This window comes from Cygnus atratus, chromosome 11 (assembly GCF_013377495.2).
Source record: "Cygnus atratus isolate AKBS03 ecotype Queensland, Australia chromosome 11, CAtr_DNAZoo_HiC_assembly, whole genome shotgun sequence".
In the NCBI taxonomy this organism is placed as follows: domain Eukaryota; kingdom Metazoa; phylum Chordata; class Aves; order Anseriformes; family Anatidae; genus Cygnus; species Cygnus atratus.
In genome coordinates, this window is record NC_066372.1 from 18,325,079 (window position 1) to 18,352,645 (window position 27,567).

Sequence of the window (27,567 nt, forward strand, 5' to 3'; positions counted from 1 at the left end):
GACCAACGTGGGGAAAGGAGGAGGACTGCAGCAGTACGTGCTGTTGACACGAAGGTCAATGGGAGTTTGACTACTGATGTTGTGGCAGTAGTGCTGAACATGCTGAAAATCCCACAATAACTCTGAGAAAGGTACAGACTCCTCCACTTCTCCAACATTCAACAACTATATTGCCACATCCCACCTCATTTCCAGGTACACACCACGAGCTCTTACCTCCATATTTTTACAGAACGTAGCATTGGTCCCAAAGAGGATCTGACACTGCTCATCGGCGCTGTAGTGCATTCCAGGCAGCTTGTGAGGGAGCCGCACCGCGTACTGGCTTCGGGGGTCTGTTACCAGCAAACAGGTGCTGACCTTGGATCTGTGGAGTGCGATAATTAAACATGCCTGTAAGGGGAAGTACCTTTGAACTCGAGTGTTAGATCACTGCTGTAGAGCAGCTGTTGTCCTGTCTTTAACACGGAATCTAATGACCTTGTGTGAAACAGTGGTGATTTTCTCAGTATCCTTCTGGAAGGTTTCTAAATCATTAAAGCTATGGATAGAAAGGTCCTTGAGAACTCATCCCCCAGCCAAGGCCTCAAGGCAGAATCTACTATATTCACATCATTCGCCATAAGTATGTGTCTAAATTATTCCTAAAAATCTGAGGGAGGCTCAATTTTGCCCTGAAGCTATCAATCTCAACAGCTTCACAAGCCTTACAGTGATAGCTAGAAAGTCTTATGGCGTGTCTCACGTGAATCCCCCGAGCTAAATTTTAAGCCATGGACTTCTTATTTATCACAGGCATAAAGGAAAGATTTTTGCCTTTGTCTTCAAAATAATTGTTGAAAAATTGGAATATCAGTTTGTCATCTCCCCTCTGTCACAGACCAGAGGGAGTGCAACCTTTTTTTCAAATTCATGCTTTCATGTAACACTAGATGTCCCATTTTCTTTCATTTTTTTCCTTTCTCTCACACCTCTAATCCCCAGAGTTGGGACTTTTCCATGCTGAACCCATTACTAGCAATAAAGGTACTAGCTGCTGTGCCAGACACCGTTTGTCAGAGAGTTGCATTGTAGGTCTAAGACCACTATGAGGAGTTCAGACAAGTCTAGGGTTTGCTATTGTATACAAGGATTAACAAGCAGTAGGACAGAAGTCCTTAGTGAACTGCTGAACATGATAAACTGAAATACGGATGCAATGGCAGATTTTTTCAGGGTACCTACACACATACACTGCAAATATGAAAGGCACTTGTTTGTAAAATGCAGGTAAACTGGGATTGTTTTTAAGATGTTAGCAGTACAATGGCAGCAGCACATAAATCCTCTGCCTCCCTGTAAACCTCAGTTTCAAAGGGGCTACAGCAATGGATACAGAGTCAAACTTGCACACCCTAATGACACATGTAGACACTTTTTTTTTTTTAACGGAAATTTGTCTAGGCTCCTGCTTTCAGATAGAACATCGGATTTGTGCCTGATAGGATATTTGATAATCAGTGCAATCCTTACTTTAGGAAGTTTTCAAGGTCATCGCGGCTGCATGAAGACCAGGAAAGGTCACTGGGGTTCCTGCCCTTGACCCATTCTCCAGACATAATATGGGACCTCCCTGCACAGGGCAGATGATCGTCATCATGGCTCATTCCCATGCTGTTCAATTAAAACAAGACAGGACAAAAAAAAAACACAACACCTATCAAGTTATCATCTGGGTCTCTCATTTACCATTGGACTTAGTAATGATATTGTCACATCTCACAACTAACAAAGTTGACAATATGCTACACAAATAAAACAGAAACATTCACATAATTCTCTGGGCACCTGTTTCACGCATAAAATACAGGTTCCTTGAATTTATCCATTAACTTAATTTCACATAGGTTTCAGTATTTGCTTGTTGGAAACTTTTAAATGTGCTTCCCATGGACTTTCCTACCAGAAAATATAACTACCTGAGGGTACATGAAAAGTGAAAACGGAAGTGACGTAGCACAGCTGAAGGATATTTGTTAGAATACCAAATCTAGTATTTACCAAAAATTTTGAATTGCTTTCCTGAATCTAGTGGATATGGTCCCTACAAACATCCTGAGAAAATGGTCAGCAAACTGATACTAGAGACAGGCCACATCTGCTGTTGCGTCAGTGTGAATTTGTAATAATTCCTCTGTTAGGGAAAAAAAAATCCCTAAATTTGTGGTGTTGTACAATCTCTCATCTAACATTGATCTTTCTCTGAGTTTCAGTTTGCATCGCATGACCTCCAGTGGCCCTTCCAGCCTATGTTATTCTATGACTCTATGACAGCAATGCTCAACAGGAGCCCAAAGCAGAACCAAGCCCAACTTTTTGCAAGCACTGCCCAAACAAGCACAAGGACTGCACAAGGACAGTCTCAGAAAGAAGAGAATGGACCTCCTCAGCAAAACAGGCCACCTAAACAAACAGCACGAACTGTGAAGGACGAACATACGTGGAGGGATTCAAACACGTTCAGTGAGGATTTCAAAAAGCATCCTGAAATAGGAAAGTATTACTTGAACCTGCCTCCACCTTGCCACTCGGGACTCTTCTACCATTAGTGCAGTCTCTGCTTTTGGGCTGCTGCAGTAAATCGCTGTTGGGAAGAGCCTCTCTCCAGTGCTGCTATAGGAAGGTGGGACTCCTCTGCTGGAGGTCAGCCTTTGGGACCAGCCCCCACTGCAGCAAAGAAGGGATAAATGATGTTCCCAAGTTCACCTGCTCCATCGGTGAAATGTCAGAAGCCCTGACTGGCAGTCCCACACCCAGCCTATCGTACCAGGCTGCCTGGCAGCAAAAGGAAGTTACGGATTTTCCATCCTACTTTGAAATGATCGTTAAAACCATTTTTTAAATGGTACAGAATAGCATCACTCCGAAAAGTTAACATCCTTCCTTTGATTCCAGCACGAATTGGAAAATAGTTTTCAGACAAAAGGTACCTTGTATGGCCAGTGTCACTTTCTAACAAAGCAGCAGTCAGGGACATTGGACTGAAAACATGAATTAACGGGAACTCTCCAGGCTTCCAGCTTGAAGGACTGAGCAAGCCAGGAGCAGTCCCTTTAAAAATGGTGTTGGACTCTTTAATGCATGCTATTTCTCAGAGGCTCCCGTTTGCTTTCTGACTATGCTCTTGGCTTTGCTTCTCTCCATTTTTGGGACTCAACTGTTCAAAGCCTAAACACAACATACATTTCTAGTTGCAACGAACCAAAACCGGCTTCAGCAGCTTGATAATTATGGCTTAGATTAAACTGCCATTTATGCTATTTTTAGCTTAAAGTGAAGATTATATGGTGGAGCCTATTTTTTTTAGGTTTATCTCCAGGGACATTATTATTGCTAGCAAAACTACATTTAACAATTGTTAGACTCAGGAGTTCACAGTTATTCTTGTTTTTAAACCTTTGTGGGTTTTGAACACAGCAGAAGCACGAACATCAAGCCCGTTCTGTTTGATGCATGCAGGAATAATTTAACAGTCTATTAGTAACTCTAACTTCAAAACAGTAAAGAGTGAAATTCCTGCTCCACTGAAGTGAATGGGAGTTTTGCCACTGACTTCAATGGAGCCTGGGTTTCACTCCAAATATTTCACTCATGTTGTTTCTACACACAGAGAAAACTTCACATGCTAGGAGGAAAGTTCCAGCAGTATTCCTCCAATGCAAATAAGCCCATCTGAAGTTTGTATTCCTAAAAATCAGGGAAGGACGAGCTAAACGCCATGAAGCAGGTCAGGTAAGCTTGCTGGCAATCTTCCAGAGGGAAGTTTGCCTGTCCAAAAATGCCAGTTCAGAAGGCTTGTAGGCACGTAGCAATTGTGTTAGCTTTTCTAACGGAAACAAGGCATGTTTCCAAGGTTTCTGTCAGCTTGCCTGCCTTGTGACTGCCACAGTGTTGAGACTTGAACTTGAGTCCTTCAGGTTTCTCCCTGTCAGGGCTTCTATGGGATGGGACTCAGCAGTGCAGGCTCCCATCCTGGCAGCTTGCTCATCAGCCCCCTGCTCACCAACTCAGCTGTTCCACTTGAAAAAAGTGAAAACAAAACATCCTCCTGACTTTCCAAATTGTTTTAGGCTCCCTGATTCTATCTGTTCCACAAAAGGTTAGTGTTTGGCTTAGAGTTCCTTAATTAAGGAATGCCTCAGCTTTCTGATTAACTTTATTTATTCGTTGCTAGATTTGTTAGAAGTGGGATTTTTTTTTGTTGGCAAACATGGGCAACAGTTACTAATTAATACATTCCTGTCCTCAATTTTATTTTAAACTTGACCTCACAAAAGTTATCTGCCCAGGAGAAACACTGAGGCTAACATTCATTACTTGGCTTTGATTTTCTAAGGGTGTTTGAGGCAGATAGAACAATCTTTATAGACTGAGCCAGAACTCACCTCTGAGAGTCATCGACAGGCTTCTTGTGAAATTCTTTCATTTTTTACATGTGTGGAAATCACTACTTTTCTGAATCATTCCTGATTTCTTAACAGAAATTCTTTTAAAAGCTCTCAGTGTAAAGGAATTGAGTCTGAGCTATCGGTATGAAGCAAAATAGTTCTGCACATTCAAAAGAACCATGCCAGTTTATATTAGCTTGGGATCTGGCCTCAAGGTACATAAGCAACCTCTACTGGCCTCTCTGTGATGAGTTTCTGTTAGAATGAAACCAACAACACCTTTGGAGTCTGTTTTAATTGGCAGTGCAGAACTTTTCCCAGCGTCTACTTTACCTTACAATGAATCACTTGAGGAAAGGATTAAATGACCTGCAGGATTGAGGCATACCCTAGCATGCTAACACATTCTTTTCTGAAGTTCAAGGGTCTCCAGCTACATCAAAGGGAGAAGTTTTTCCTAAACACATAGTAAATGTAATGCCATGCTGATTCTTTTCACTAATAGTCTCCCCCCCCTTTAAGAGAACTAAGTAGGACAGAGCATTATGTGTTTGTACTAAACAGCAGTGCAAGCACTGATTCAGTACTTTGCATTTTCTTTGTAATCATCTAATCTTACCTGCTATTCAGAAGTTCACATGGAATTAGGAGCACATAATCAGTCCCTTGAAATATTCTGCCAAGGGAAGGAGTTCTATTCTTACATGAACAGATCTTGAAAAAAGAGCCGACAAGAATGGCTCTTAGATTAGAAGTAAGAAGGTTAAAATGGCACCAGATTACCCTACCGACCTGCTGCCCCCTGTGCTGTTCGAGGTATAACTATCCTTTTTATCGGGAGCAGCAAACACATGCTGCATGTTATCCTCTGCACCGCGAAGCCAGCACAGCCATTACAGATGAGCAGGACTCGATTTCACTCTATGCCGTTACTGTCACAGTCACTAACCCCATTCTATGCACCGAGCTAACTTTCTGCCTTCGGTTCATCACGTTCTCCTCCTGGAGATAATGAGATTCCACACAGGCAAGCAAGAACAGCTCAGACTGTCAGCTCTTCCACACGGTCCTTTCATTGTATGTTTATTCACATTAGCACAATGGGAGTCTGGTTTCACACTCCAGCTTCTTTCCTAATATAAATAATGCAGTGGTTATCAGTTAAAGCCACTAAGGCATCACTGACGGAGTCCTGCAGCACATTTATTGTTGCTCATCATAAGTGAGTCCAGAAACAAGCTGACCGACCAGTTTGTGTTCTGACCATTAACATAACCATAACAAGGCAAGTTTTATCCCAAGTCACCAGGAGGCAGCAAAAACAGATCTCTTTGAAGCTGTTTTGTGTAGAATGACACTTTAACATAACATTGCTAGGAATAAAAAATAGTATGCAATCTCTTGGAGCCCTGGCCTCTCTGAAACGTGTGCTCCTTTCCAGGACACCACTCTCTGTCAGGATCTACGCAGTAATGAGAACTGGGTCAGGACGCCAGAATGACACTCTGGGCCCAGGCCGGCCAACTTCTTGGGTAACCCTTTTAAGCAAAATGCAATTAAGCCGTTTGTTTTCCCACAGCAATACTAAATAAATGCACTTGCTTTGTTTGTTTTGGTCATTAGTGGAGCTTCTCCTCTAGACAGTTAATGTAACTAAACGGCTCTGTTTACCCTTGGTGCATTTTCCAAAGTTTCCTGTTATTCTTTAAAAGCTTGAGCCAAAGTCCACCAAAGGCTGCCTTCAATGCACTGTGCATTGCACCTCCAAGTTCTTAAGGTCATGTATACAAATATTCATCAGAACCATTATTACTCTCAATAGGTTTCCTATTAAAAGCCCCAAATCTGAGTTTAAGGACAGTTCCAAAGGCTGGGGGAAACTGGTTTAGGAGATGCTTTAAATTTTTTCAACAGCTGCTACTTTATGGCTGGTAACAGACCACTTGAGAAACCCCCAGGTTAATTATCGTGCACTCCCCGTCTGGTGGGGAGAGGTTATAAAGTAGGGGCAAGAATCAAATCTAATAGAAAATATGATCAGCCGTAAAACAAGTGCTTTTCTTCAGGCAGAAAGAGGGTAGCAAGTGACATAAGGAGGCATGATGAGGGAAAACCTTAAAAAAAAGACAACAAACCATACCCAGAAGTGGAAACACCATGAACTTCTACAATCCCTCTGTTTCACGTAAGCACTTGGGCTGGCTGTTAATAAGAGCTTCTCCAGAGCCTCCCTGAGAGAGCCAAACATTGCCGTTTGTCCGCACATAACTCAGGGTGAATCTGATGCTGGTTCACTTCAGAAATGAATGGCAATCAGGACAAGCAAAGCTTCCCAAGGTGACCTGGCTGTCACCCTAGCTGCTCATTAAACTTCTGCGTGACACAATTGCTCCCTATGCAACTGGCACTAATGTTAAAGTCCTCGTTTCTCCAAAGGACAGCGAAAGACTATGTATGTCCTGCTACCAACAAGGACTTGAGGACAGTGGTCTGTCCTTCCCTGCAGAGGGAGAAATCCAAGGGAGAGTCTTTCTATACCTGAAGGACCAACTCACAAACTGCTGCAACAGTGAAGGTCGGCAAATCATTCAAAAGAAAGGGCTCCTTGGGGCCACTTGCCCTGCAGACCAACACGGAGTCGAAGAATTGAGCCAAGGGCCTGCTACAACAACGTCCCAAACACAGAGTGAGCCAGGAGAAGGCAGTGATCTCTCACTCCTAGCAAAAAGCTCAGTGAGGCCACAAAGGTTTTTGCATTCTTGGCAGACCTTTGCTGGAAAGCATGTTTTCCCTACCTGTGTTTATAACAGGAGACTCTTGGCCTGCAGATGTTCTCTAGAAGGGCTCCGTTTCTGCAAAGCATCGGCGCTCTCTACGAGCTACGTGCAGCACCCCAAGTTGCACACTGCAGCAGGGCAGGTCACTAGTGACCTTTTCAAAAGAGCATTCAGGAAAATCATTCCCTGTGACTCAGCTTGCCACGATTCACCCAGAGGGAATGTGGCATTAACCACTGAGCCAGGACGAAGCACAAATTTCTGTCTGAACCCCACCGTAACAATATAAACGCAGAGGGAGGGCAGGCTGGACAACATCCTCATTTAGTGTGAGAGGAAACGGGAAAGGGGAGCTGTAACTTCTCTCCTCCGGCATTTCAGTGTGGGCAGGATGACAGCACCCTATGGAAGGCCTGCTGTTTAGACATGCTGTGGGCACAAATGCCATGTTCCTCCATATGAAGGGTATATCTGAAGGACAAATTCCTTCCCCTTCCCACTTCCTATCGGGTCTCCATGAACGGTTGAGAAGGGAGTCCCGTCTCCATAGTCCACCCAATCTCAGCAGCCAAGGAAGATGCTGCTCTGGCAGGTTACGCACCGTGCGTGGCTGTAGCTGAGAACATCATGCGGGGCCATGAAGCTCCGACCAGCACAGGTCACTAAGCAGAGAACGTACGTCAACAGTTCTCAGCAGCTACTGACTTGGGCTGGATCTGCACCAGCAACTTAGAAGTGGGAGATGGTATATCACATTATCAAGCCTGTGAGTCGTCCAGTCCCAAATCGAGTTCAATGTTAGGAATTTTTTATTAACGTTTGAAATTGAAGCTGTGTCACTGGAAAGATGCCTACTTCTGAACTGGTTCAACATGTTTAACATTTCAATACAAAACGCTGATATCTTACGAGTTACGAGGCTTCCAACCAGTTGAGAATAAAGGCATAACAAAGTCAGAAGTGAAATGGGGTTGCTCATTACAGCTGGAATTATAATAGGAGCTGCAGTGCAAAATGAGGACAGTAAGTTTAAATGCAGAGTGACCTAGGAAGGTGATGCGTCTATAAGTAACCAAAGAGAGGCAGAGACAGCCAGAGGGGTCAGAAGGGAGTCCAAGCGAGGCTTGGACAGAGGGCAAACTAACAAATGCTAGGGAAACACGCTGGGGTGAGCTGAGCTAGGAAGGAGGAGTGAAATAGCTTGCATAACCTTCTTACAAAAACAACCGTCACTGGGTCTAGTGGCTTAATGGAAAACAGGCTTTTTCACCTTGTGCTTCTCGAACATGTGAACACAGCCTTCTAAATATAATTTGACTATTTCAGAGGCTGTCAGGAGGTACTTGGGGGAGCTGGGATGAAGAGGGGAAGATGACCCTACTTAAAGCATTTGTAATAATTGAAGATGATCATTGTGTACATACACGAGTGTTCAGGGTGGGTGCTGAGCTTTTGTTTCATTTATCAGGAGAGACAACATTTAAAGGGAGCCATGACTAATGGACTCTTGTGTTCACAACCAAGTTTATGTCACTCTAATAATGAAGTAACCAGACATTTTATATGGTTATCTACTCATCAAGCAGCCAAGAAGTCAACAACAGCGAGTGAGAACACTCCAACGCCTTTGGTGAACTGCAGTGTGGAAAGCTGTGGTTTATTCAGCTGCATGACAGACCCAGCCTTTTATTATATGGTTTTCATTTAAAAAGAATTATTTCTTTTGCCATGGAATCTGGAAGGCAGCAAGCATAAGCTTGTGTGGCAAGGGACATACAGCACACACTAGAGACTAAGATGGCAGGCACAGGCACTGCAGCATTTCACTCACCCAAGCGTTTCGTCTGAAAGTTTGGTGCCCACGTGGTCCCAGACACCTGTAACAGAGCTGGCCACACCCCGCTGACACAGCGGCAGTCCTCTTAGCTGGTCTGATGGAAGTGACACCAGGGCCATGAAGAACAAGATGAGTCATCTTATGATCTCTTCTCCAGCAATAATGTCACGTGCCCAAGTCACAAGTGACTCCTGACTGAAAAGAGCAATGAAACTTCTCTCCAGCTACCAGTGAAGAGACACTGGCTACTCGTTATTCCTAAATCAGGAATAAAGTTATCTGAAGGTCAAAGGGTAACGTCCCCATGAAAATGTATGCATTGAGCTGTTCCCTTGACCTCCACAAAATTTAATCCACTTCAATCCACCTCCTGGATGTGAAAAATGCTCTCTCACTTGCTTTAGGTTGGTTTCAAAAAGCAGGGAGGTGTTGCACAAGGAGCACAGTGAATGAAACAGAGCACAGCAGTGGGCAGAGGAAGACTCTGCTACTTTTCTTTTCTGGTGAGCAGAAGCTGCTGTGCCCCATCTGCAGCTCCTTGTAAGCAGAAAGCACCCTGGTGCATCGCAGGAGTAACATGCTGATGGAAAACAAGCTGCTTGCTTTCAGCACTGCCAGAAAGTGGGTGAGAACAAGACCCCAGAAAATGTGACATGCATTTCCTTAGAAGATGAAAAGCAAATATAAATTACAGGGTTGAAAAAAAGACAAAAACCCTGGGATAGCTGGGTGGGAGAGCCCACCCACTAGGGAACAAAGACAAAGGCTCAGTAAGAACGGCTGACAGGTCTGTCACTCGAGGTGTTGCCAACCTAAGGGGAAGCTCTTGCATGCGAACACCTGAATGTGCTTTGCTAAAACTTCTGCAAAACCAGCGAAAGCCTCTAGTCAATCACATTAATTACCGAGGATAAAACCTGAACAAAGAGATGCAACATGAGAAGATATTAAAAGAATCTCTGCAGGGAAGGGAGAGACAGAGAGCATATTTGCCAAATCTGTGCAACACAAGCAAGCACAGATGTCCCACACGCTACCCCACCAGGAAGCCACCCACTGCCGCGCGCTGGGGAAGATGAGGCAGCCTGAGGAACGCGCTGGAGGAGTCGGGAATGCTGAATGCTGGCTGCCTTCCCACACGTGGAGATCAATTCTGCACTCAGAGGTGGGAGGTGGGAGTGAAGAGATGGCCAACATCAAAAGACAGAGGCACAGATGTAACTGTAATGTATGCAATTCTACCAGCATCCAGTCTTCTGAAGTCCCCAGAGAAGCCACTGTATACATGCTTTATGGTTCCCAGATCAGCAGAAGTCCTGTTCACAGAAAGAAATGTTTCTCAGCCTCTTTTGTTTATTCTTCCTTTTTGGTCTAGGTTGATAATCTTTGTGGGGTTGCAGACTGCAAAAATCCACCCCGTGTGACCTTCTTCACTGATTCACCAACATGACAGGTGCACGAGCAGACAGTAACAAACCTGGGTGCATTGTTTTACTTCTAAGACTGCAAAAAACAATCTCTCCTATAATGGATCAGCCTGCAGCAGCCAGGCCCCTTCAGCTGAAGACGTGCTGTAAGGATATGGCAGTTCCAGTAGTAGCCTTCTCGCTCTCTAAGCTCTTGGGATGTTTCATGATGGTGCAGCTGGGAAAAAAAAATTATCATCGCCAAATCATCTGGCCTTGGTTATTGAGAAATGACCATAGATGTTCACTATGCTGTTACTTAAGTCTCTCTCACTCATGTGATCAGCAGGGAGAGACCTGATATCAGACAGGAGCACTGCAAGTCATGGCTTGGTAATAAGAGCACTTTGGAAGTGCTACGTCCAGAGCAATACTGAAATGGAAACCTTTGGAGAGCGGGGATGCCTGGTTGCCTACAAACCTCAAGGTGAAGGCAGCCAAGGTTGCTCTCATATTGTCGAAGAATGCCACAAGAAAAAAAGTAAAAAGTAACTTGAGAAGAGACAGTATTGCTTTGAACGACCTTGGTTTGAACGTGTTAATGCGAAGACAAATTTCAGAGAAACAAAAAAGTCTGTTATCTTCATAGGAAGATATCTCTTTAGAAGGTCTTCAGCTGATAAGATGTGTAGCGTGCACACCATTTAATTGATGACAGCTTTCTGGAGACAGCAAATGGGTTCTTCCTCATGGGAGTCTGCCCATCACATTCAGAAGTGATGCATGCAATAATGCATTTTGCAAACTCGGTAAGATTACAAACACCATCAATTTTTTCCAGGTGTGTACTGTAGCACTTAGGGTATAAAAGGAAAATATGATGATTGTTTTCTAAACAAGTTTTTTTTTTTATTTGGAGAGAAGCCTCAGTACCATAACTGGATTAGTACTGAAAGGCTGTCAACAACAGCAAAATAAGGTAGTAAGATGTAAAAATTTATACAGAGAGGATGTATGGAGAGGATGGAAAATGATTAGATGTGAGCTGAGAACATTGAGAACAAAGTCGTCCTGTTTATTTTGTTTGTCTAGTAACTTCCTCTTGCTGAATTTTATTCCCCAACACAACTGTTGGCCAAGAGGCAGCCAACCTCGTTCCACTACAGTGCTGCCTTGCTCTGACATAATGGCAAAGAGAACCCCATTTTTAGAGGCAACGTCATTTCTACTGGCATTGCTGCTGCTGCTGAGTTACCACAGAAGGCTTTCCCCATGACAGTCTGGGATTTATCGCTTTCCCCAGCTCTGCAGTCATTTTCACCTGGAACCTGTTGAACTCAGCAGGCCAGGCAGACAGCCTGGGTTATCAAGCTATTGGAACCCAAATGCTAGTGGAAAAGTAAATACTTCAGCTAGATTGCTGCCCTTGTATAAAAACAAATGATTATTTGCTAAGTTGCACTTGCAAACCTAATAATCCGTGTGTTGGGGTGTACTGTAGAGGTCACACAATGGGGGCTTGTCCTGTTCCTGTGCTTTGGGTCACTGGGTCCACGAGGCTGTTGCCAGCAAAGCCAATGAAGTATGAAACCAGAAGCCCAGTAGCAGGAAACATATGAAAGATTTGCCAAATCATTACAGCCCAGCTATTAAACACGGCCTTGGCCTACTCAGCAGAATAAGCCTTCAAAAAGAAAGATAGCTGGCAAAGCCACAAAGCTTTGATTAAGTTGATTAAACAGAATTGTGCTGTCTGGGAGTTTTCTAAGTAACTGTTGGTTGCCTGTTTGGTGCACTTTTCTTATGTTAAGCAAAGCTGTACGAGATGCTCGAAACCAAAGGAATTAGTGGGTCTGCGACAGAACGTTGCTTCACTCAGGATTGCACAGGCATCTTTCGCAAAGCGCTGAGTAAAACCATAGAAACCCTTGCCCAGAATCCCACAAATGCTGGCCACAGGAGTCCACAGAGCAACGGGAGGCAGACATTCCCATGCCCAGTTCCAACGTGGTTACACCCCAATACTGTAAGTAAACTACCAGGCTTGGAAGATAACATGGGTGGCAAAAGATACACGACAGAGGGGAGGGACCCCACCACTACACTAGTATGAGCAGGTTTAGTAACTGTACCTGTAAATATCTTGCAGTTTTACACACAATTGAAGTAGAACCAATCACATTATCCATATGGCATATGACACCATTCAAACTTCTCAATTTCTCCTTCACAGCCGTCTTTTTCTCCATTTGATTTCCCCAGAATTTCTACCTTCTCCAACTTCTTTTCAGTTTCTACCAAACGGCTTCACGTCTTTAATCTCACACTAAAACTGATGGTGCATGAATATCCATGCATGGATCTGTCCTTACTGAAACTACTTGCCCAGCCAAGTTTAATACAACAGCAATATTCTACTTCTGGAATTCAATATAACACAAGAGACCTGAGAAAGTTAATTTATACCGGGCAAACACATGTTCTCTTTAGGGATGCCCCACCACTACCTCTTCCTCAACATATCAAGTCAAACCATCCATGCTTGCAGAAGCTTCCGCTGTTTTTATTTATGTTTAGATCTATATCTATCTTTGATCTCTGCTTCCTATCATGAAGCTACAAATATTAAGCTACTTAGGTTCACAATATTTTTTTTTGTCTAAACCAGACCTCTCAGTGTGTTACCGAAGCGGAAGAAGCATCTCCTGAAATTTTAGGCTGTACATAGCCCTCTCTCAAAACCAGAGTACGTTATTAAATAATTGTTTTGACCTGATCATAGTGGTTCTGATGTACAAAGATACATGATGAAATAGACAGTATTTCATTATGTCTGCTTGGAGCTGTACAGAGAGGGGTAACTTAACTGTGAAAATGTGCTTGCAATTATCTGTGGAAGAAGAATGAAAACCTGGGAGGAGGGGAACAAGGGAGCCTGGGAACAGAGCAAGACATTCCACAACAGATTTACAACACAAATGGCAGAAAATAAAATTAGCAACTCCAGGGTGGGTACGGACTGCTGCCAGCATTTCTGGCCAGCCCCAGGGTATGTCTACACGGCAGTCAGTCACTCCCAGGAATCCTGGGACTGCAGCGTGCTGGAACAGCGACATTCTCCTGTGAGATTTAAAACGGGGAGCGCTGGCACTAGCAGAATTTAGCTGGGGTACGCCTGAAACAAACTTCTCAGCGACTCAGGCTGTCTTGGTGCAGCAACATGGTTATTAGCACCTGAGCTTGCCGGAGTAAAGCTTGCATGGGATCATCTCAGCCTCCAACAGAGGAGGACCCCTGGGATCCAACTGACCTTGATTTTCAGTCCCTCCAAACGCAGCCATGTGAGTTCCAACACATTGTCATCTGCAGCGTGGCCAAAGCAGCCACACAAGCTTTTACAAAGGCGCAGAGGGAATTGCACCACAGCTCCCCACGAGACAGAATCTACATCCAAACCACCAGCAGTGCTGTCAGAGAGGTATACACAGTCAGAAGACACATGTCCCGTCAGACAGCCACAGGCTGCACCTCTGAGCCATCGCGTAAGCAGATAGGAACCTCCAGGCCCACGGATGGGCACCTCTTTGCAAGGTCTCTCTGGTAAAACACTGGTGAATTGGAGTAAGAAGCCTGTTGGCAGCACTGAAACACTACCTTGTGCATTGAAGTTCTGCCTCATTCACAGCACAGACTAGAGGTAGAACTGAAGTTATCCAGATAACCCTGACACCGAGATTTTCGTGCTTCCAGATTTTATTCTGCAACTTCAGTGATGTTAGTTTTAATTCCTGTTGGGAGGTAAGTAGTAATATGGGGACAGACTGCTTCCTGGTCATTAATCAGTATACTTTTGCAATACCAATTAAAGAAAAATATTCCACAGAAATTCAGATCAGGAAGGACCTGCCCGATAAATGTGAGACTAACTCATGCCCCCAGCACCCTTCAAACAGCACCTGCAAGGTCTGCATTCTCTTCTCTGCCTGATCTCTCTGTCAGCACCGTAACACCCCAGGACCTTACTGGTTGCTTTGCTCAGGCTTCTAAAAACCAGCTGTTTACAGATGCTCTTAAGAAATTCTTGCATTTGCCATCATGACAATGCAGATGGTCAAAAGAGTGAGAAAAAGAAGTCCAGATGGGAGCTTTCACGAAAAAATAGGCTGTCTACAACAGTACAGTCACGCGTTCAAGGCTAGAATACAGTGAGCTGCTCTAAAAAAGAGAGGGCTGGGAGTTCTTTCTTTTAAAAACAGTTTCCTAGCTCCAACAAGCTGCAGCTAAATGTTATAATCCCAGGATAAAGTAAGGATTTGTAGCAAAGGTCCCTCCATTTTTATGTCATTTCCAGAACTCTTCCCCTGCACTGTTACCGTGATTTGGCTGGCTCCGTTGCCACTGGCACTGTGCTGTCTGGAATCACAGAGCAGGAACAGAAATGGTTTTGTATCAGCGCACTCTGCAGCGTTACCTGACTCTGGAGATCTGTGTCTGATTTACTCCGGTGGTCCTCAGCTTCCCTATGGAACTTTGCAATTCTCAAACACATTTGTACACACTGGAGGGGAAGGAGGATGTTAACTTCCTGTCTGGTTCTTACGAAGCATGCTCATACACCTGCACCGCACTGACCCGGATTTGCCAGTGCAAGTAGTCATCGGACTTTTTTCTGTATGAATTTTGTACCTGCTCAAGATGCTTCCTCCTTCAGCCTGCAAGACTTTCACATCCTGCCTTAGAACTATTTCCAGGACGGAACCTCTCTGCTGGGTGCTGCACATGACAGACCAGAGCAGCACGATTTTTCACAAGTCTTTTGGCATAAATATCAGGCCAAAAAGGGAACACCCAGAGACCACTTTTCCTTTACCTGCAATGCCATCGTTGCTCAAGATGCACCACAAAGGTCGTATTTAATTACGCAGCAAATAATGATGTACCCTGAAGTCATTGTAACCGAGCTATGTCTATCAATACTTAGATGTAAAGCAAATAATCATACTGGACAGAAACCTGCTGGTCCTAAACACTTCTCTTAGCTGATTCCAAATCCAGAGCTCTTTGGTTTGTGCATTATAGGCTTTTTACCTTTGGACTCATTTTTGTCCTCATCTGTTTCAGCTTCAAGTTTGAGGCCATGCAGTTTTAGACTGCTGGCATCGGACTGCATCTTCCTTATTGTTAGTTGATTTTGATCCACTTTCTTAAGGGCATCTGACACAGCGTGGCTTCCAGCCACACCACCTCAGGCTGTTCTCTCACCATATAGGCAGTGCCAGGTTCCGCTAGCTCATGAATGGGAATCTTCCCTTGCCACCCAAGCCTCCCCCCAGCCCACAAGAGGAAAGCTGAGGCTGTTGAAAGAAACAGGAATGCCAACAAAGCTGGCATTGTTGTCCTGAAAAACCACTGACTACAGCCCACCCGCTTCATTTAGGGGTAACGGATACAACGATGAATCCCAGCTTTTGTTGAAAAAAAAATCATTTGCCTTTTTCTTTACAGAATGTCTTGAAAATGGTAACAATGGCAGCGCTGTAGGCAAAAAGAGACGGAGGAGAGGGGGAAATGGCACCGTTTTTCTAAAAGTCACAGTTGTTCAGGGTGGTCTTTGGGGTATGAATCTCAGATCAAGATCACACTGGTGCAGTTCGTGAGGGAGGACAGAAGCACTATTCAGGATCCCGTTGACAACAGTAGGGCATTTTTAAACTCTTATCCTACTAGTCTGAGGAAAGACGAGAGTAAGAATGTTTTCAACAGATTTAACGGTTTATAATTTGAAAACCTTGGACTTAGGGGTTTTAAGACTTCAGGGACCACAGTGATCACCGTGTCTTCTGGGTAGGTCAGAACACAGTACTCCACCCAGCAGCCTCTGGATAAAAACCAATTAACTGTGGTTACAGTAAAGTGTGTTACTTTAAAAGACATCCACTACTGATCACGCTGAACAAGGAGCAATGCCTGCTGAGGATCCTGTTTTATATGGTTAAAAGTTTAAGATTTGTAGCCTAAACATACATACAGTGGTCTCTACCCTGTTTCTTTCTTGTAGCAGCAAATTTTTAGGAAAAATTGCATCTGAATTCCAATGGATGCTCCATTTGTGTCCACAGACCAAAACTCTCTCTTCAGATTTACGGATGTAAATACAACAGACAGAAGTTACACCGCTCACCTCACAATCAAGCAACAACCACCCTATAAGGTAAACCTGCAGATGAATTTTTATAGGATCTATAAGCATCATCCTAGTGGACCTATTTAATGATGTCTCCATGTTTTCAGTGCAGCTGTCCGTAACAGTGTTTTTGCAGAGAGTCCAAGTGACATTAGCTGCAAATTAGGAACTTGACACATCAATTAGTAATCTATTCACTTTTTCCAAAGTCTACATCAGAAACAATCTGTGAACACCAAATTGAGCTTGTGATCTCCAAGGACATTTGTTAGTCTTAGGGCAAGAAGCAATAAATCTCAGCTTTTCAACACTACAGAAATCAGCCCTCAATAAAGCTCACCATTATGGTTCTCCAAAATTTATATTTTTGCCCATATGGGTGTAAGTTTGGGTTGGATTTTTTTTTTTTAATAAAGTTTAAGAAAATTGCCCTTAGTTTTCCTTGGCTTTCCTTTTTAAACCTGAGGCTCTTCTCAGCTTCTTTGTCTTTGTCTCTGCACAACTCACAGTCATTTTAAAAACTTCTACCAGTCTGTAGGGGAAGCCTGCACGCAGCCTTTCTATGTGCACAAGACATGCAGCAACAGGTCTGCTCACAGCATCCTGTTGTGGTTCAAAAACAGGTGTCAGGCCTCTCCTTATTCTCCTGATAAGGTCAGTGGGAAGATTCCTGCTGACTTCAAGGCCAGGTAAGCATCAATAAACTGACCAGACGGAACTAACTATAACTAGGCCACTGGTGGGTGACACTATACAGGGATGATTTTGATGCTCAGGGAGAGTGGTGACAAGAAGATGGTGTTTTTTCCCCTCTTTCTTCTGCACACTGGGGTTTGATTAAGCATGCACATAAGTGAGGGAAGAGTGGGCAGAAGGGCTAGAGGGCTCACTCCAGATCGTGAAAGAAGTGCAACGCAGCGTGGAATAGGCTAACCTGGAAGAGGTGGTAGCAGAATCCTGACAGCAGCTTCTCTAACCTAACTCAGCTGGTGCCTTCTTGGCTCAGGTGCCTTCTCAGAGATACGCTCCCCTGACCTAGAGACCCCAGGTCTCTAGATTGGCTCTTAGAGACCCTCCAAGTCCCTCCATACCCAAGCAACCTTCCTAACCTCTCTTGCCTGAGCCTGTTCCAGCCTCTTTTCTCTGAGGGAAGCGGTTCATAAGGCAGTTCTGTTACAAAACACAATCTCCTTTGCCACCTGTCCCTCTCCACCTGCGATCTTTATTTAAGCTCTCCATCTCCCCCCACAACAGGATCCAGGACTCTCCCGAAGCCAAAGCTTCCCTGCACAGTGGTGCACTCAATGTCCAGCCCAAGCCATCTTCTGCCAGCCTCTTTAGACATCCCTTGAGAATAGCTTTCCAAGATGGAGGCAAAGAAAGAAAACCAGCAGGGAACGGACACTGTGCTCTTACCACCGAAACTGCACTTCGGGAAGAAAATGATTTGCTCTTTTCTGCACAGATGGAGAGCTGCATCCGAAAGCATTACATCCCCGATTTGTGTTGTGGATTTTTTGCAAGGCATTATTAGAAGGAAGCTTGACAGCTCTGCTGGGAAACTTGGCAAACGCCACGGCAGACCAGTCTCACTCTTTCACACAGCTGGATTTTCTGCAGCCCAAGTATTTTTCCCTCCTGCTCTTGGCCCATCCAAAGATGAGTGCTGAATTTCCCTTAACATTACCCACAGGTTAATTTGTTATTAAGCTTAGGCTCAGTTTAACATCTTGGCATGCAGTTTAAATAAAACCAAAACCAAATGTCCTTCATTTCTGCTGAAACCACCCTCGGTTTGGCTCAGCTGCCGTTGGTGTCACTGGAGGGTGAACAGGAGATTCATTTTCATCTTGTCATTTCTGGTAGTAACCTAAATATCCTCCAAGCAACTCTGAAATACATCGCTATAAAATAATTATTTGTCATGCAATGAGAGTGGCCAGAATCTGAACACGATACATTGGCTCTGACTTAGCTGTCAAATATTTGTTACTGTAGGGAAGAAGGATACAATAGACACACAAACCGTAGGAGTCCAGAAGGGTGCAGACAAAATTTCTGCGCAGCTTCTTACTAAAGAAACAATGGTGGGATTTCCCACCTACCATCCAGAGAGGCTAAAAGAAGGAGCACTTGAAAATCCCATAGGCACAGCCCTTGCCCCTGTATAATCTTGTTCCTGGTCTAATTCTATACATTACACAGCCTAACTGAGACACGGTGCAATCAGAGTGATGTCAATGGAAAGGGAAAAAACCTCATAAGTATTATGAGTAAGTGCACATTACACTTAGCCTGGAAAGCAGTGAAAATGGATGCTGACCTTTGGGTTAACTCATTAACTGCACTAAGATTATGCAGCAAATGACTCTTCCAGTTGATTCTGTTTTATTCTGCCCATGGAAGATTTACAGGCAGCTTAACAGTCTTCAAAGTCACCTGCAGAAAGTACCTGGTAAGCTCATTCTGTAAATTTCAGTCTGACTATGAATTATCACATCCTTTGCTATTTTTTTCCAGTCAAAGTGTGCTGGTCAGCTGTGGTTGAGCTGACAACTCAAGTCATACAATATCTTTCTGTTGATCAAGTGATGATGTTTAAAGGCATTCCCAAAATGCTGATGTTTGATTCCCAAAATGCAGTTCTGTCACTGTAAGTTATTTCACTCGCAGGTGTAAAGCTATTACCAAAGTACTGAACTATTAAAACCCTTGACAGAGACACCTGAACTTTAGAGAAGATTTGGCAAGTTCAAAGATTTTTAAGTTGATGTTGTTTTCCTGGGCCTATTCTAAAGCATAACTTGCAGAATTTGTCTCTAGCTATTAACACCAACCATTTACGGGAATGAGGCCTTTTCATGCTATTCCAATTCAAACTGGACAGTGGAAAATAGAGGAGGATCAAACAAAGTTTTGTGTGTGCTGAAACAGTTATTTACACAAATTTGACAGGTTTATGAAATCATAACAAACATGGTGCACCAGCAACTTCATTTGTATGGCTTTAAACAGAAGTATCCTACAGCAGCATCAGTAAAGAAATGGAAAGACAAGGTCTTACTTGTGCCCAAGTTCATGTGCAATTGTAAATGCCAGATTGAGACCATTATCTTCAGCAAGTACACATTTTCTCTTGGCACTGCAAACACCTCCCAGGTAAGCAATTCCTGCAACAGAAACACAGAGAACGCGTCCCATCAGAGTTGGTGAAGCAACTCATGCACTCAAAATGTACAACAGTAACCCAACCAAAAGGACAAAAAATGCACCTAGTATGGAGTAGTTTTCATCTGAGTATTTTCTTCTTCATATTATTGAGAAATCAGTCCAGGGTTTTAGCAGACAGGAAAAAAATCAAGTTAAGCACAGACACTTTTCACTAGAAAACATATTTCACTGTCCATACAGACTCAAAAGCTCACCGAAGCTTGTCTACTAATGCCCTCTACTACAGTATTAGACGATATAGCAAAGTAGCCTTAACAACTACCTAAATGGAGTTGCCTGGATTTTCAGAATAATGTTGATGAGAAGGAATAAAATAATAAAAGCTGATATTCTCTGAAAAGCTCTTCCATTTCCCCTTATTTTCATACCTACAGAAGACAAGAGTCTTACCACCACTCCTGGCCAACATAGGTGGCAGAAGCCTTCTGTGACTTTGTGAATTTTAAGACTTGATCCCACAGAAGATTGTGCAGTATTCTCTGGGCCTGTCTGTCTGGGCACCAGAAACAGTTGTAGACTGAAGTCAGAAAGGAATTCAGAAGTTACAGAATGAAACTTCTGCTAAGGAAAAGCAAAAGTTCTTGTATGTCCTTCCTACACCTGGACTGTCCCTGCAGAAGTGCTGTTGTACTTTTTGGACATGTTGTAAGGGCATCCCAGGCCATGCACAGGAGAATTTGCTGCAGAAATTTTGTTTCATCTGCCACCTAGAAATCAGGGTTAAGGCACTGGGAGCTATGCACAAAGATTAAAGACAGAGAAGGAGCCTAAGGATGCCTCTACTTATACAGGTCCTCCACTGCTAAATGGCCAGATGTCAAAAGGCACCCAAACATACCAAGTGTGCACATAAAACAAGATTTCCAACAGCACACAGCAACCTAACTGCTGAGTTCATTCTGCCACTTCACTCACCCTTCTGCCATGCTGGAGAAAGGGGAAGTGTGAAGACCTTTCACAAATGCCTTTCAATTTTTTCAAAGCAGATCTATTTGCTTATCTTTATCAGAAAATGAGATCTATTTCCTCACTGTAACACTGTTCTCACAGAGATGTCGTTAGATCTATCTGCCATTAATGAGTAGACCACCACTGTGCAGTGGAGACATGATCTCTTTTATTTTTTTCTGTCAGAACTGACGAAGTTGTGCTCATCAGGGGGTGAACGGTGTAAAACTTTAGGTCTGGAAGAAGTCCAGTTCTGTTTTTATGAGCTTTGACAACAATATGGACATGAATATCCATTATAAGGGGAATTCTGGATGGAATGAAGGGGTAGGCAATTGCCTTTTAGTTCAGCATTAGCAGCAGAGAGTGAAGGCAGCATAGAAATCAGACACTAACATTTGCTTACTTTAAAAGTGCTGACTGCGGAATGCCAGATTCATACCAGATGCAAAAAATAAAATCAAGATTTAATCTTTTTAAATCGATGACCATAGAAGTCTGAGTTTCATCACTCTTCTTAGACTGACTTGCTTTTTGCTCTCATAATAGTCACGAGGACATCAAGGAAACGCTCTGGAAGTAACAAGTTACTTTGAGAAAGAGATCGCAACCTCACTCCACATGATAGCCTAATGAACTGGTCAGAGAACAGAATCTCAACTGTTGGTGCCTGCAGGGTGTCCTGAGCTATGAATATGCCTTCTGTTTCTTTTAAAGATCACAAAACATTCCTGGTTGATTCTGAAAGGGAAGCAGATATTTCTCCCGATTTATCTCTCCTCATATGCACTCTTATGGTAACTTGTAAATAATAATATCCGCACCAATTACAGCTTCTTGCTTCCAAACCAACTTGGGAGCAGCAACTTCTGGGAATACTTCCGGCAAAAGAAAAAAACAGTTTGGGAAAATGTTAGTGTATTGTAAAACCAATAGCAGAGGGTCTGAGATTAAGAACAACTGCCAGATTTTGGTTAAAGGGAAACAAAAAATCGGTATTTGAGTCACAGAAGCTAAAGACAGAAAGGAATGATTTGGTGACTCAGTCAATCCTCTGTTCCCTCAGATTTGTGCCTTTGTGCATTTTTGAGTTCTTAAATCCTCTCCCAGAATGTGTACAGAAACGGGGTGCTTGGAAAGAAGGACCCTTGGTGCCAAACTGCTAATCCACTCCGCGGCTGCCTCACCACTGGAGCACATTGCATCGCCAAAGGGACAGCGATGGCCCATCAGCTGCTGGTAATCCTGCTCCCTGCTGGTAATCCCGATCCTTAGCTGTGCGAGAGGAGAAGTAGTGAGGGCTGCTGAGTTTGCCCTCCTCATTAGTTTACACAGCCCAGGCTCTTCCCACAGCGGTGTGCTATCACCCTGTGGCACAATTACCATCTACTCCAAAGTCTCTCCGGGAGATCCTGAGGCAAACCCAGCTATGTAATACTGGCCCAGCTCCGCTGAAATACACTTCTGATGAATGCAGAGGGATATTTTGGTTACCTTTCAGCAGTTTTAGGTACAGCCAACAGCCATGACCAGAGCAGGATTCTGACAAAGTGTTTTGTTCCTACCCCTAATCCTCCTTATTCTGCCTTTATCTTCAATTTAACCACTGCCAATTTATCTCTCAGTTGTATTTGACATAAGGGGATATAACTGAGAGGCAACAAAACAGTATTGCATCTGCAGCTCAGTGGCCAATCAGGCAAGCCAATTTAGCTTGAAGTGATTCATGCTAATTTCCTTCTGATAAACTTAATAAAATGAGACCGTTTCGATGTTTGCTGGCACTTGGAAATGGAAGGGGGCAGTATTTCCATGTTTCAGAGATGTGGTGTAGGAAAATAGTCCAGAGATCTGGCAATATATTAGAAGAGGTTAAACATCAATTAAAATGTCAAATACATCATGAAGGCCTCAAGCAGTAATTCTTCTAAAGTCTCTGTTTAGCGGTTCTAATCCCCACTGAAGCTGACTGGCAATAACGCTGCTCTGTGCTAAAAGCCTCATTGCTCAACGGTGGAAAACGAATGATTAAGGGCTTGTACATTCATCAGTGGCTGAAAAAGAAGCAACCGTGGCTCAGTTACAGACTCTTAATCACCTCCCTGTTATTAGTTGTTTTCTATGTTTAATGTGAATCCTGTGTGGCCATTTTATAATATCTGCAGTGACCACGTTCAAAATCTAGACATTTAAATTTAGTTTATTATTACAATTATTAAAGACATTTGGTGCAGCAGAGCCCAGGGATCAGACAATATAGAAGCAGAAATGGACTGGGCTAAGAAACTTATAATGGTGGAAAGCAGATGGCAGAAAACTTCGCCGAAGTTGAACTCAGCAAAAAGTCCAGCTTAGGAACTGAGTGCTTATTAGTAAAAGTCATTCTGGAGCAAACTGGTTGTAACAGATTTTTATGACATTATGCTTGCCTCATAAATGTTTCTGAACTACATAATTTGTATCAAAGTATTTCCTAAGACTAGAACTTTTTATTTAAACTAATACATTTTACTATAAATACAAATACAAAATAGCAAATACACTATTCACCTGCAAACCTAACACAGTTCCTTAGTAAATGCATCCAAACCATTAACATCAATGCAACTGTTCTGTAACGCAGTACCGTGATGCATTTAACTGATATGCAGAGAAAAACACACCGTTACGTGACAAGGATAGTAGTCCAACGCCTTGGTAGCTGCGTTAATATGATTTTTTTTTCTTTATTGGGATGAATGGAAACTGATTTTGCCTCTAAAAATTGAATTTTTATCCAGGCCTTTCAAGTTTGCAAAACTGAAATTGAAACTTCATGAATTCAGACATGCTCATGAAAATCTTGGCATGCGGTGATTCTACCAGGCTGGGAATAACATAAGAGGAACTTCTCTTCACTTGGTAATTTTGCTTCTGGCTCTGTCTGGGAAACAGGTGTGTGAAAATGAAAAAAATGGGAAGAAAGTTGAGCTGCCTTTTTTTTTTTTTTTTTAAATATATATTGTGCTCGTGCAAATACAGACAGGGGCTTTCTTCAGAGACACAAAGTCCTTATCTTTCCAGATACACTAACTGGCCGCAGTGACCACAGATCTATTTCTAATATTAAAAAAGGTCAAGCAGGAGCATCAGTGGTAGAAGGAGAGGAAAGCCAATTACTATTTTTACTAAGTGTGAGGGTTTTTTCCTTTCTCCCATGAGGAATTGCATAATTACAGTCCGTAACTTCTGTGCTTCGGTTTGAATACGCAAAGCTATCTTTACTTCCACAGCAAACCTTAGGGCACAGGCAACTGTGTAAACTCAGATTTATCCAAAAAGTTGTCATACACAAACAGTTTGCAGCTGTTGGCCCTTCTGCCAGCTAATGAGCCCTCTGCTAGCAGTATCTCTAAGGGGAATGATTACATTTATCCTACCAGCTCAGCTCGACGTTAGGATATTACATATTTGCCACAGCAATAGCCAAAGCTGGAAGAAGACAAGTTCTGGTGCATGGGTTCACGTTTCATCCTACTCAAAACACCCGAGGCTTCCTTCTGACAACTGTGGAATATTCACTCAGCAAGTGGTTTGTCCAGGTACTCCAGCTTTCAACTCTCTAATGTCTTGTTTTCATTGCACTGCTAATACTTTAATCTCTTCTTTTGCCAGCCACCTCTGGATACAGAACTTTTACTTGATTAAAACTTGGCTAGCTTCCCTCTTCTCAATGTATTTGCTGTTGGGAAGAGAGCCAAACTTGAAGTCCTGAAGTCTGCTTGGCACAGATGGAGACCCGTGTATATCTACATGCACAGAGCAAACCTCCCATTCCCCACCATTCCCAGTTTGGTATTGAGCTGATGTTTTTCTCATCCTCCCACGACTCTTCTCTTTGTGCGGCTCTCACATTGCCATCAATTACACCCCTGTAGCCTTCAACGTCCTACAAAGGGAAATCCGGAAGTCCTAGAAAAAATTCACACTCTGCCTTTTTGTTTTACTGCAATAATATGTTTGACAGAGGCGCCCTGCCTGTATTTACGCATCAAGTCAGTCACCAAGAGAAACTTTCAGTGCTTGTGATATTTAGAAATGAAGAATACTTTTCCTTTCTATAACACTTATATATGAAAAATCCCCAAATTAAAAAAAGAAACTTTAAAAAAGAAGAAACAATTAAACTGCCTTCAACATAATCCCTGTTCCACAGCTGAACAAACAGAGTTCCCAAGACGTCAGCAGTACCCAGGTGAAAAACAACAGCATCCCTAGCAGGACCCTCTCCAGCATGCAAAACACAGAGGCTAAGGTTAATGCCATCACTGTCCTACTGAGCCTCCAGCTCCAAGTTTGGTTTGCAGGGATCATCCAGAAGAAGCTAAGAGGCTGAGCTGTTCGTTCATTTTATGAGAATGTGCTAGTTCAAGGCCAGACATGCAATTTTAGTGGCACAGATTAATTTGGCTTAGTGCTGGATAGTCATTTAGATGCCAATTTCTGTTAATCTTGCAGTAACAACATGGTTTCCATTAGAGTTTAACATTCATGTATGGAAACTGTTTTCCTTAGCAATAATTTTCATTGTCACTGTATTTAATGAAAACCACGCTGGAAACAACGCAGTCACTGCCAATCACCACTACAGGAATTGCAGTACAACCACACAAAGCACAGGAGACAGCTACAAGCAGGTAGGAAAACAAGTTAACAATCAACGTGATAAATTATTCAAACATTTTTAGGAGAAGAGGTTCTGATGCCATGGACCATCCAACGGAACCGATTGCTAGGCACTACTAGAAATCAGTTACAGCCTAGTTCAATTCCCTGCAGGGCAGGAGGTGGCTGAGCTGAATGGAGGACACAGGGCAACATGGGACTGGTACCAACACAACCCTCCACAGAGGAATGGGGAGGGCCTCAGATAACAAGGGAATAGTCCAGGTAGAAGTCCTCAGAAGGAATTTGTAATTCAGCAGAATGAAAGCTGGAATACAGGTGTAGAGGGTGATGCAGGTGTATACAACTCCCCTTCTTTTAACTGGTGGAAGAAAAGGGGCTGGAGGAAGTAGTTCCCAGCACTGATTTTTTGAGCACCAGTAAACCCATGCCATTTCTGCAGGGAGAAGATAATCTGGATTCCAAGAGAAATCAAGCAGAAGAAGCCTCCAACTGAAGCCACGTGACTCTTGCTCCTCTGACACTATATGGCACACATTTGTTTTCCTACACCGCAGGCCGTTTCCATTCAAGGATTTCAAACTGGTATCCAAGTCCCCATTAATACTCCTCCCAGCCTCAGAAACTGGCAAGTACTGCACCAAATTTACAGAAAGGCGAGCTAAGATACAGTATTCAAATAACTGTTAATACCACACCCAAATTCAGCACTACTTCTGAGAACACACCACAGACCTTGACTTCCCAGATCTAGGCAACTTGTCACAAACATGCCGCTCATCACAGAATCCCCCTCTTTCTTTGGGAAATCTACCTTACCCTGAATTTCAGCGTGACCTCTATAAAACTCCGCTCCTTGCCTCCAAACCAGCAGGATCTGCTGAGATGCTTTCCCAGAACATGAAGTACTCTGTGGCTAGACACCTTCCCTCTGGGACTGACTGATGTCATGTAGTGCCCAATAAAATCTCTTCTTCCTTGTAACTCTGAAAACACTGTCACTTCCAGTACACACAACTGCTGTCAGAATCCCAAAAGTCCAGCAAGGAAAATAAATAGCTGAAACACAAATCGTACTTAACCCTCTAAATCTCTCGATTTTCAGCCCACGTACCCTGGAAGACTAACAAATACAATCTCCCCCATATTCACAATGCAAGCTGGGGGTACAACGCAGGTGCTGCTATAGCTGATAGTGTAACGCTCCTCAGAACACCACGTCCTGGCAGCACGAGGAATGAAATACACAACAGCTTTCACAGTGTGAGTACTGGGAATACCTTCTGAACTACTGCTATGGCACCCAGGGGTCTACCAGCTGGCCCTGGGTTACATTTCAAACAACCTGGACTGCAACTGTAAGAGCCAGGTGCAGACACGTGCCTTAGGCTTCGTGTGATGACTGCAGGCAGATAAACCCAAATCTGAGCCGTTGCACCACTGAAGCTGCAGGGAGCTGCTCAGGTGAGCCGTTCATCCCCCACCAAGCTCTGCACAGGAATGTGCTCCACCTGTTTTCCAGCAGATAAGCTCACATCCAGCTGGGGTTTGTCCATGTGCTCATTCTTCGCCTCGTACCGTGCTACACCTTTCTGATAACAAAGCGGCTCCAGCTCTTCATGTCTGTAAACCTCCAAAGAAGGCAAGATCCTGTAAATCCTCAGAGCTTAAGGGAACTCTTTTGCTATTATCCTTTTCTCCTTGTTTAATTACCCTGCAGGACAGCAATCAATGGAATATGTGAGATCCCAACCCCAGCACGGCCAACTTCCAGCTTTAGTTTCCAGTGTTTCTGCAGGGCTTCTGTGTTTCCCAGGAACCCTCCTGCAGTTTTCGAAGTTTAATGGATGAGTCATTTATCTGCTCCTTTACCGATTAGCCCACACACAGACATACCCCATGATGTCAAGAGCCTCTTCTAATGCTACTGGCATTGAATTCACACTCTGCTAATTTGCTGATTTCAGCAGAGTTTCTCCCAGCAAAGCAGCTGCCCGGGCAGTTGACAAGCCCTAGAATCGACACCTCTCGTGCCTTTAGGGGTAACTGTCCTCCCCCAGGTCTACAACAGGAGACTTAGAACTGTATTCTG

General features: G+C 43.5%; 1 protein-coding gene across 1 annotated transcript in view; it reads right to left on the reverse strand.

The window, feature by feature from the left end:
* ADAMTS17 (ADAM metallopeptidase with thrombospondin type 1 motif 17) overlaps positions 1-27,567 on the reverse strand; it is a 173,196-nt gene that overhangs the window by 85,027 nt on the left and 60,602 nt on the right. Inside the window, exons 8-10 of the mRNA XM_035554855.2 lie at positions 19,696-19,801; positions 1,513-1,653; positions 217-367 (exon numbers count right to left, since the gene is read on the reverse strand). Coding sequence (XP_035410748.1) covers positions 217-367; positions 1,513-1,653; positions 19,696-19,801 — 398 coding nt within the window. The remainder of the gene's footprint in view (positions 1-216; positions 368-1,512; positions 1,654-19,695; positions 19,802-27,567) is intronic.